Source organism: Rhagoletis zephyria, unplaced genomic scaffold, assembly GCF_001687245.7.
Source record: "Rhagoletis zephyria isolate East Lansing unplaced genomic scaffold, Rhagoletis_zephyria_1.1 Rzeph_scaffold_02226, whole genome shotgun sequence".
NCBI lineage: Eukaryota > Metazoa > Arthropoda > Insecta > Diptera > Tephritidae > Rhagoletis > Rhagoletis zephyria.
This window is the reverse complement of record NW_016159310.1, coordinates 10717-22836: the sequence shown is the minus strand read 5'-3', so window position 1 is coordinate 22836 and position 12120 is coordinate 10717. Positions and strand designations below refer to the sequence as shown.

At 35.0% G+C, this 12120-nt stretch overlaps 1 protein-coding gene across 2 annotated transcripts; it reads left to right on the top strand.

The window, feature by feature from the left end:
- Positions 1-624: 624 nt before the first annotated feature.
- On the top strand, positions 625-1670 carry LOC108366318 (uncharacterized). 2 transcript variants are annotated; one of them, XM_017620671.1, is made up of 3 exons: positions 625-864; positions 927-1156; positions 1230-1670. In XM_017620671.1, the coding sequence occupies exons 2-3, from the start codon at positions 935-937 to the stop codon at positions 1557-1559; spliced, it is 552 nt and encodes a 183-aa protein (XP_017476160.1). In that variant the 5' UTR covers positions 625-864; positions 927-934; the 3' UTR covers positions 1560-1670. The 2 variants fall into 2 exon arrangements, with proteins under 2 accessions (XP_017476160.1, XP_017476161.1); XM_017620672.1 differs by having other exon boundaries at positions 625-1156.
- The last annotated feature ends 10450 nt before the right edge of the window (positions 1671-12120 follow it).

The window sequence follows — 12120 nt, the reverse complement described above, 5'->3', positions numbered from 1 at the left end:
TAGCAGCATTGCTTAAGTTATTGTTTTTGACAACTTATTTGTTGGTTAATGACTGCAAATAGTTTTATAGAAAATTAGAGACGAGAAATAATACTTTCATAAAAATTTAAGTACATACATAGATTTAAAAAGCTGCTTGAATACAAAAGTTTTATGAAAATGTCACATTAAACAACTGTCTAAATCTACGTTATTTTTTATAAATAAGGCCGTAAACATTTCCTTACATCGTCGATTTCCATATTCTATTTTTACTCTTTCAATTTCACTGACCAGCGCTGCAAACGATATCAACTAGTAGGCTAACAACCAGAATTGAAATTTAATACGCAAGTACTTACCGTACTACAAGTATACAGAGAGTAGATTTGCTACTCCCTTTTGGCAGCAGCAAATATCTCTCGTACGCGATGAGGGAAAGTAGAGTACGTACTTTGGTGGAGTAATAGCAAGTACGTCAAGTATTTACTCTCTCAACGCCAAGTAGTGTATGTATGCGGAAAAAAAGTAACAATGTGTTGGGAGTAGAGTACAATGCAAGGAGTACTTATTGAATGAAATGCGTCAAATACAATTGCGCTGGACTCTAGTACATATACAGCTGTAAGCATATAAACACAATAACTACAGCAGAGCACTGCTTAGTTAATCAATCTCGCTGTCGCTGCCCACGCTATCGTCATTATCATCGTCATCATTGGTATTACTTTGAATATACATACCGACATACATATGTAAATATACAGAACATCACACCACCAGCAAAATAAAGTCAAATTGAGTTATGATTAGACAGCTGACCTGACAGTCCGCGTTAAATAACACTTTTCGTTTTTCATTGTGGCCTTCAATCTATAAAGTGTTGTAAGTGAAGTGGTGAAAACTCTATTTGTAAATATAACATTTTCAAATTGTAAATATCGTAGTTGTCGAAATGGAGCAAAATGTCGGAATGGATCAAGATCTGTTTGAAGACCAAGACTTCTCGGCAGATGATGATGTTGTTGACCCAAATTTTATCCCGGAGAAGGTGATCCGCAAGAGGAATATTGTTGCGGATAGTGATTCGGCAGTGAGTACTAAAAGAATGCGTAGCGTCGGAAGGAGTTCGCCTAAATTAATTTTCAATTCAGAATTTTACGTGGCAATGGAAAAAGTATGTTAAACTAAGTGTTGGTGAATATTTTTCTTAAATTATTGTACTAATGGCTTGTTTTTTGTTACGGCAGTCAAATGGAAGAACAACGGCTAAATGTGCCGCCTGTAATAAAATCATACGAGGCACCGAGGAAGTAACTTCAAACTTCATATCCCATTTGAAAGTTCGCCACAATGACTTACACAAAAAGTATTTAAGTATGAAATCTGGCCCTTCCCGTGAAACCACGACACAGGAAGCTTTTGAACAAAAAATTATCCGTTTTTTGGTAGACTGCGCGTTACCCGTTTCTATTGTAGAAAAAGACTTGTTTAGTGGCACTGGATGGCATGTTATGTGTAAAAAGTCTGCCATGAAAAAACTTGACGAAAGCAAGCATGGTGTCTGCAGTACGGAATAACAAAAATATTTCAAAATAGTTGATCTAATCAAATCTAATCAAAACTAATCGAGAAATCTAATCGAATTTTTTTTGATTAGTTTTGATTAGATATGCTAATCGTCGCTAATCGCCATTAGATTTTTGATTAGTTCTAATCTAATCAATTAGTAATCTAAAATATTAAAGAATAAAAAAAAAATAATGATTAGATTATTTTATTATTCTAATCGTAATGATTTCTAATTCTAATCGAAGTTCCCCAGCTCTGGTTTACAATTAACAGATGGATTGCACGAAAAAAGCGGTCAGGCAGACATTTTTGAGTTGGATAGCCAAAAATAATATTTTTGCAAAAATTTCATCCGATTTTTGAAAATAAACACTCGTTTCACTCGTTATTAAATTTAGTTTTATAATCAATTTAGGATTAGTATGGGTTCTTATAAAATAGTGCGTAAAAAGCTCACCAAAGTTGAAAAAAGTAAAAAAAATGTGTTTGGTGGGTAAATACACACAGATATTTTAAGTTTTTTTATTCGCATATATATCGTTCGAAAGGCCCAAGTTTCTTCTTTTCAAACCCGGCAATAAACCCAAACTCGGTTCATAATGGACTAAGTTACAGGCTTATAAGTGCGCAAGAGTACGAAAAACCTGTTTTTTAACGGTAAATTAAGATTTTGGGGGTGTTTGGCAAATTTCATATTTCGATTCTTGTTTTTCTCGAAAAGAGCTTCCAGAAAATATACATAACTTCCCAGGTGTTTTTTAGTGTCGCACAGTGTTATTTATCGATTTGTAGAAGACACTCGGAGACTATTGTTTAAATAACAAGTAATTTTTTAGCAAAAAACAGAACCGACTTAAATTCTCTTGTAAAACTTTAAGACTACCGTTAACTTCTTCATGATCCAATAATCGGATCTAAACAAAATTAGGATGGGACCACCTCTGAGGTAGATAACCTCCTCCTTTTTTTGAAGTCAGTAAAAAATAATGAAAAAATTACGATTTTGGTGTAAAGACGAAGTCGTATTTTAAATGTGCATGCAATTATGGTAACTAACAAATTTGTATTTTAACTCTTCAATAAGCTCATAGTAAACTTTATGCAATACAAATTCCTCTGTAGGGCTCGGTACAACTCAATTGTTACAATAACAAGTAATTTTTAAACAAAAAACACAACCGACTTCAGTTCTCATATAAAATTTACTTCTAAATTAATAAATAAATAAATAATAAATTAATTTCTTCATGATCCAATGATCGGATCTAAACCAAATTAGTACGGGACCTTCCCTGAGGCAACAGAAAAAGAAATATCGATATCGGTTAATGTGCTCCAAAGTTATGCGGTAACATGCATAAAAAAGTATTCCGATGAATGTACAACCTCCTCCTTTTTTGAAGTTGGTTAAAAACAGAAAACTTAATGAGGTAAATTAATATAAGTTTCTAATAAAGTTTACATTAAAAAAACTTTAAATGTGTATAAAAAGATTTTCGTATCCAGAATAAAATTCACTAAATAAGCACTGAACATGGCAGGAAAGGGATTCTAATAGCATTATATAGTTGTCGAATATTTTTAGGTATCTTCGGCTCAGCTAACACGAAAAAGCTACATGTATGCATATCTATATATTTTTGATGATTTGAAGATTTTAATTTTTAACGATGCAAAGTGAAGTGTATGTATATACATTTTGATTAAATCTAAGGTGTGTGTATAATTTGACAGCACTTGCGCAAGTGCTTTATTTGTTTTTTTTTTTTTTTGATGTGTATACATACATCTTTGGTTTCGGTAGGGGTAAAATTGACGAAGCTGTAACGCATATCCCAGCAAAAAATTTGGAAGGGCTTGGCATGTGTATTTCAGCATAAAATGTTTATTCTCATTAGAAGCACCCTGTGTTTGCTTGCTATTGTAAATGGTTGCATACATTTAGGCATATGCATAGTAAGAGGAAGTGCGCTACAATTGATTATTACTTCCGATTCTTTAAACTCCGCACATGCATACGGCTTTGTACCAATATATGTACATAAATGGTTTTGATATTCGTAGATGTTTTTAGGCATAGGTCTAGTAGTCTATTTTGATAAAAAACCGTTGATAACTGATGAACATACATGAATATATGTAGGTATAATATGCATATATATGGAAGATATAATAGCTCTGATCCAATACTTTTCGTGTAAAATCCTGGGAAAAGGTCAAACAGCAAAATGACTCTCTGAAGTGAGAGTAAAAAGTGAGTAACTGCAAAACGTAGGGAACAAAAAAGCATCGGGTAAAACCCTGCAACTTCAATCTCTACAGGACTCTCCCAAAAATTGCTTTCATTTACATGAACCACAGAATTTATTCCGAAAAGAAAAACTAAATTTAGGAATATATACAAATAGAAATGCTCAAACTACAAGCTCAAAAACAATAACTGATGCGGTGTTTCCAAGATATTTTAACGCTCTTGAGTCACAAGTATATACAAGTATCATATTTTATCAATCACACCGATAATTTCATGTATTAAAAGAATTAAAAATGAAAATGAATAAAAAAATAAATCAGCAAAATGAATAAAATTAAGTGAAATTAATGTTTAATTTCTAACCTAACCTACCTACCTATGTATGTAACTGAATCGCCTAATAATAGCTTTACATATAAAAAGATTATCCTAATTTTCGAGCTTAACTCCCTAATCTGTTATTAGAAAAAGAGATTAGCCATGCAAAATTATAATTAAAAATATTTCAGATTAAACTGATAACTTTTTGGTGTCCAACCTAGTTTTATCTATTATACTTGCGAAGAAGAGGAGGAATGTCAAATGTTAAAGTAAACAAAAATTGACGCTAGTAAGGAAAATAGGTTTGTAAAGGTATTTTTAATAAAATATTCAGTTCAAATATATTTAAATGGCATAATATGTGTTGCAGAAAAAAGTGACCACGCTGGCACAGCGAAGAAGTTTAACTTTTCCTCGAGTTGTGTGAATAACAAGCACAACCAATTTGACAGCTAACGAGCTTTGATTGACATTATATTTATATGTAAACGAACTTTATGCTCTGCCGTTCGCATATGTTTTCACATCAAATTTCATGAGTGAGTACCTAGTACTCGCGCCTTTTTTTTTAATTGCAGGTATGGACATAAAAGTGCAAATAAGTTTTGCATTGACTACATTTTACAAACTCCAACGAGTTCAACAGTCACGAAAACGAAGACGACCAATTTTTTGTACTTTATTTAATGCCACAAAATCCCAACACTGGTTACAAAACCATGTAACGAGGTTCCAATTTTGCTTTTGTTAAAAAACTGATGGTTTTTTATAAACACATTATCTCTAGTTTTATCAAATAAAGTTTAACTGCTAAATTATAAAAGAAACTTGTTTTTTATAAGAGTTTACAGAATTTAAATGATTTAGCAGGATTCTAGCGATTTTTGTTTATTAATCTGGCGGGACGGCAGAAACAGAAATGGCAACACTGGTGGTGAGTACCGACTTGCTTGCGCGCATATTAACTGTTTTGTAATTCACTTTTGCATTGTCAGCGTTCAGTTGGTAGCAAATTTTCAAAGGGAGGAGTTGTTCTTGCGCAGATAATTTTTCGTTAGAAATTTGCTTGGAAAAAAGGACAATCATGCACAAAACAACCTTTTTATATGACGGTTTTCTACCGACTGAGCCCAGTAGGAGCGCTCGGCTCTCTTATTTTCGAACACATGCGCAAGCAAGATCGTTAACACGTTATTGTTCGCCAGTATGAATTAGCACATACTATTTTTTACAAATGGGGTATTCCATCGTCACGGGTGGGACATTTGTACAGCAAAAATAGTTTTTCTTTTTTAATTTAAGTATAAAGTACTAAGCAATTCTACATTTTGATAAAGCTACACCTAGTTCACTAATATACGAGTTATTACCAAATACGAAAAATATTCCAACTTGATTTTATATTGGAAAATTCTGAGCTGTTTCTTCCGTCACGGGTAGGACAAAGAAAAGACACTGCTTTTTGGAGAACATATATTTTAAGGAAAGTCTGTGAATTTACTTAACATTTCTATCTGGATTAGATGTTTTACTATACAGAAAAGAACCAGCAATCCCAACAAAGCACAAACCATAATAACAATTATTTGTTTATTATTAAAAAATTCAAAATTCTCCTGTCACGGGTGGGACAACTTTTGTCACGGGTGGGACACGTACGATTTTCTTCATGAAAGGAAGCTTCTAGTGAGATCCATATCAAAGAGATTAGGTATGATAAATGTTAGAGGTCAAATACAAGATCAATTGACCTACTTTTATGACAGTGGAGTCATTGTAAGACGCACGATATACTGCTGACCCCAGGATCTATTTTAGGGGCAATAGTTATACCAAACGAAAGCTAGAAGTCGCCAGATTGATGTATTAAAATGCATGGAAGAAAGGATTATTTGCAAACGCATGAAATTTTATATGCATTTTCCTAATGCACTTCTGCACGGTGCATTTGATTGCAACGAAATTTCGAATGTGCCTTAATGATTTTCAAGTTTGTTTAGAATAGCTATGTATGTCTGACTAATACTAACTACAGGCTAAACATGTATATCGACTACTGTTATCACGTCGATAGAGATGTCTAACCTGCTGTTAGTGTTGACCAGACATTGAGTAACCGGCTTAAGAGTGGCTCGAGTTGAGTTATTTTTGGAAACTGATTTCATGGACAAATCATGCTCAAATTTAGCTATTCCTTAAAACCATAGAACGTCAGAAAAGATCTTGTGTATCGATGTCTAATCCGAAAAGTTATCTGCATTAGAATACTTGTAAGCAGATACATATGTATATCTTTGTCACTTAAAGGCTATTTATTGGATTGAATTTATAAGTTTCGCGAACTTCTAGATTTTCTTGGTTGGAACTTTTCAGGTAATTGTTAATATTGACTTTTAATTGTTGTTAAGCAACCCTCATCATAGAATTCTCTGGCGTCTCTAAGATAGTAATGCTTATCTTGACTTTTCGAGCTGGCCACGCGAAATTTTTTACTACATCGCTTAGCCCACCAACAGTATTATGGTGTTTAGTCAACCTGTACTTCAGAGTTTTGTGGCATTAAACATAGGTTTGAAACGTTAAACTTATTTTTTTATTGTTAGGCATCATTAGAAAAAAATTATAAATGATTGTCACGGGCGGGACACGATAAAACGTTTCAAAATCTCTTAAGTAGGTACTTATAATATAATAAAAGAAATGAAATAGGGCTGCTTAGTATAAACACACTCTAGTTATGAAATTATAGAAAACTCCCTAAAGTAGTAACTAAGCAATACGAAGTTTAAAACTTTTTAGTCACGGGTTGGACATGCTAAACCGTAGTGATTTTATCCTATTATATAATTTAAATGCCTATTTTTCTTCAATGCCATATTGCTTCTTCGGGGCGCAGAAAGATCGAGACATTTATTCCCCCCTTCAAAAAAATAATAACTTTGTGAATACTTGATTTTGCAGAGCCTTCTATATTAAAATATGTTGTCGTATTCAACTACTTTTCTAATGTTGAAGTTTTGAGTGTATTTACAGTGTAATAAAATAATATAACTAAATTTTTTTTCGAAAAAACGTTAATTTCAGGTATTGAGCATTGATTCATCAAGCATTCCATGTTCAATAAGCTACTCTACAATTGGACACAAAGTTTCACTTACTCATGGAATACCCCATATGTATAATCAATTTAAAATTTATTGATTCATTAATAAAAAAAAAATAAGTTGGTCAGCATTTCATGATGTTGAATTATTTTTAATAAATAGACTACAAATATAGTTAGAAATTGTTCCTCTATAAACAAAGATGTGAATATAATATCCTTTGGCAATATACATTGCATAAAATGGGTTATTACACGTACACGGCTATTGCTTACCCTTTCGGTTTGAAATTTGTACCCCGCATCTAGCACCTGCTTGCCCACGCTGCTGCGCCCGAGCTGTTCTGCCGCCCATCCCTACCCTAAATTATGCTCTGCGTACGCAGATCATTCATTTAACTCAAATTGTAGTTCTATTCAGGGTCACACATTTTGTGTATTAAAACCAAGCTACTTTTAGCTTTGGGTATTTTTTTGTAAAGCTCATACAAATAATGTGGCAAGCGTGCACCAAGATTACGAAAAAACAATCAACTTAGCATGTCGTTTTGCTATTCTATCCCAGCCCACCAAATATCCGCAAACGATATCGTAAGCAGATGTTTGCGGACGCTGTGCGGATGACACTAATGAAAATGATAATCGCGGCTTGCGTTTTGGTACGCACGGCGTCGAATTTGTTTTTTTGCGTCACCCGAAATTGGCTTGCGTGAGTTTGCACTTGATTTCATTGTGCGAAACGTCAAATCAAAATGTCACGCAGAACAAAAATTGGAAATTAAGTTAGCTTCATACGCACGCCGTTCAATTTTGGTAGATCCCATACATGTCGCATGCGCATGAGAAATTTTTGACAATAAATTGGCGGCGTGCGTGAATGTTAGGTTAGCCTGTAACCGAAATTTTTCAGATATATTACCATCATTTATGAACTCAAATTGTAGTTCTATTCAGGGTCATACATTTTGTGTTTGGTTTGTAGCAAACGCATGCAAATACAAATCTAAAAGCAAGGTGTATTAAAACCACGCTACTTTTGGCTTTGCGTATTTTTTGTAAAGTTCATACAAATAATGTGGCAAGCGTGTTTGGAATAAAATGTGGCCAGCGTGTTAAGAATAAAAACCAATCAACTGAGCATGTCGTTTTGCCATTCCATCCCAGCCGACCAAATATCCGCAAAAGATATCGTAAGCAGATGTTTTGCGGACGCTGTGCGGATGAAACTAATGAAAACGATAATCGCTAACCGAACTTTTTCAGAACTTTTTTCCACAACGCGTTGCTCTGTTTGTGGCAGGCAAAGTACCGTTCTCAAAGGTTTGTAAACGTCTCTTTAGCGGATCACTTTGAATAGTTTTTCAAACGTATGTTTTTCCCTGTCCCGTTGCTATTTTGGTCTTTCCATATAAATANTTACGAAAAAACAATCAACTTAGCATGTCGTTTTGCTATTCTATCCCAGCCCACCAAATATCCGCAAACGATATCGTAAGCAGATGTTTGCGGACGCTGTGCGGATGACACTAATGAAAATGATAATCGCGGCTTGCGTTTTGGTACGCACGGCGTCGAATTTGTTTTTTTGCGTCACCCGAAATTGGCTTGCGTGAGTTTGCACTTGATTTCATTGTGCGAAACGTCAAATCAAAATGTCACGCAGAACAAAAATTGGAAATTAAGTTAGCTTCATACGCACGCCGTTCAATTTTGGTAGATCCCATACATGTCGCATGCGCATGAGAAATTTTTGACAATAAATTGGCGGCGTGCGTGAATGTTAGGTTAGCCTGTAACCGAAATTTTTCAGATATATTACCATCATTTATGAACTCAAATTGTAGTTCTATTCAGGGTCATACATTTTGTGTTTGGTTTGTAGCAAACGCATGCAAATACAAATCTAAAAGCAAGGTGTATTAAAACCACGCTACTTTTGGCTTTGCGTATTTTTTGTAAAGTTCATACAAATAATGTGGCAAGCGTGTTTGGAATAAAATGTGGCCAGCGTGTTAAGAATAAAAACCAATCAACTGAGCATGTCGTTTTGCCATTCCATCCCAGCCGACCAAATATCCGCAAAAGATATCGTAAGCAGATGTTTTGCGGACGCTGTGCGGATGAAACTAATGAAAACGATAATCGCTAACCGAACTTTTTCAGAACTTTTTTCCACAACGCGTTGCTCTGTTTGTGGCAGGCAAAGTACCGTTCTCAAAGGTTTGTAAACGTCTCTTTAGCGGATCACTTTGAATAGTTTTTCAAACGTATGTTTTTCCCTGTCCCGTTGCTATTTTGGTCTTTCCATATAAATATACTGAATAATTTATGACAAACTAACAATCCATTTGCCGCCTCTTTACTAATTATTAGCAGATACACATTTTGCTGAACTAATTCGTTCTGAAAGATTTCCCTTTTATGAAAAATTATGGAGCCAACGAATTATTTAGGGAACCTTTACTTTCACAAATTCTTTGCCAACTCTAACCTCAGTTTTTATGTCGGTTGGGATACTTTGCATCGGTGGTCGGCATACTAACATATTAAAACATTCAATGAGTCAGACTGTGTGCGTTGAAAGCACCGCTCAGCAGAGTTAGAACCCCGGGGTGCCTCAATCGGAGTAAATCATAGTAGAAAATAAAATTCCGTAAATTTTGTATACCTTATTCGTTTACATACATATATTTACATAGACGTATATACATACAAGTAGGTAATACGAACATTTTGTATTTTTTTAATAACCTATAGCAGAGGCTGGCATTTATTTATTTCCCAAACACATTTTTTATTTTTTTTAATTATACTTGCGTTTATTTGTTGGATCTGCTTATTTTACATCTATTAAGCCTAACAACAAGTTTAAAAATCTTACGTCTAATTTTACAATAATGTAGTTCAAACCCTGGGGTTGAGCCCTGTTGGTTTAACGTCGCTCAATTAAAGGCTGGTAGATCTCTTCTTCGCAGGCGTGTTATATTTGTTGTGTTGCACATGCCACTTGCCAGTGGATTTGGGTGGTTACGAAGTTTTATTTTGTATTTTTCTCTGCTTCTGTCGATTACAGATTTAACCATCGGTATATAAGGTCTGTATGTATATTTTCATTGCGGACATACCACGGTGCTCCCGTTAAGGCCCTTAGCGTTTTAGATTGGAATCTTTGGATCCTGTCAATGTTGGTTTCACAGGTCGTACCCCACAGTTGAATACCATACATCCATATAGGCTTAATCACTGTATTATATACAAGTACTTTATAATCTAGTTTCAGTTTTGATTTACTGTTTATAAGCCAGTTCACGCTAGCTGACTTTAGCTTCATTTGTGTAATCTTGGTTGATATGTGTTTGCGCCAAGTTAGTCTCCTATCCAAGTGTATTCCTAGATATGTCACCTCATTGGCTTGTGGAATATGGACATTATTTAATTTGATTGGGGGACATACTTGCGGTCTGAGTGAAAATGTTGTATGTTTACTCTTCTGTTCGTTGACTTTTATCCGCCAGTTTGCCAGCCTTTCTTCTATGCGTAGTAAATGTTCCTGNATTCAGGGTCATACATTTTGTGTTTGGTTTGTAGCAAACGCATGCAAATACAAATCTAAAAGCAAGGTGTATTAAAACCACGCTACTTTTGGCTTTGCGTATTTTTTGTAAAGTTCATACAAATAATGTGGCAAGCGTGTTTGGAATAAAATGTGGCCAGCGTGTTAAGAATAAAAACNTTGACTTTTATCCGCCAGTTTGCCAGCCTTTCTTCTATGCGTAGTAAATGTTCCTGTAGTACTCTTGAAGCTCTGTTGTGACATTTATTACGACTTACTAAGGCGGTATCATCAGCAAAGGTGGATGTGAGTATATTCTTGCTAGTTGGAATATCTGAAGTGTGGATGATATACAGCATAGGCCCGAGTACACTACCTTGAGGAACGCCAGCCGTTATCGACATGTCTTCTGAAGTGAAATTAGATACTTTAACAGTAAATTTTCTGTTAGTTATGTATGATTCAAATATTTTGTGGAATTCCGGCGGGAACAATTTTTTTAATTTTATATATAAGACCGTCGTGCCACACTTTGTCGAATGCTTGTGCCACATCGAGAAAAATTGCAGAGCAGTACTCTCTGAGCTCAAATGCCCTTCTGATTTCATTTGTAATTCGATTAACTTGTTCAATTGTACCATGTTTTTCTCGGAAGCCAAATTGGTGTGCTGGTATTAAATTGCGTTCATGGAGAAAGGGAGATATCTTTGCTAGGAGTACTTTTTCGAATACTTTGCAAAGACAGGGCAGTAAGCTTATTGGTCTGTATGAGGACGGCTGTGCTGCGTCTTTTCCAGGTTTGACTATCATGATTATCTTCGACCTTTTCCATGATGATTTCGGAAAGTAACCGAATTTGAGGATAGCGTTGAAAAGGTCAGAAAGAATGGCTAGTGCAACATTCGGTAGCTCTATTAGCATTTTCGGAGTTATAAAATCAGCACCCGGCGATTTCTTTGGATTAAGCTGCTTTACTATAGCTTTTACTTCTAAAGAGTTCGTCTTGCTAGGTGTGTATAGCTCATTTGTATTTTTGGTTAGCCGTGGCAGCCTGAAGTTGTTCGTTGGACAGTTTGGCTGAAACACATTCTTTAAATGGTGTGAAAAACACTCGGCTCTCTCCTGCTCACTACGAGCCCAGGTTCCACATTGGTTCCTAATTGGCATGTCTGTAGCCACTGGTGGTTTGAAGTATTTTAGCGATTAGAGAGTATCTTTCAGTAGAATTTGGGGGAAAGCTTCTTAATGTACCTTTGCACTGTCTTCTTAGGCGCCGCTTTTCTGCCACAAGTTTTTCTATTTCGGTATTTGTAACTGATGTATGCGTAGGTGGTACTT

Excerpts from the sequence above, each read along its gene's own strand:
- LOC108366318 (XM_017620671.1), top strand. The coding sequence starts at position 935 with ATGGAGCAAAATGTCGGAATGGATCAAGATCTGTTTGAAGACCAAGAC. Across the intron at positions 1,157-1,229 it reads TTTACGTGGCAATGGAAAAA|TCAAATGGAAGAACAACGGC; the intron begins GTATGTTAAACT and ends TTGTTACGGCAG.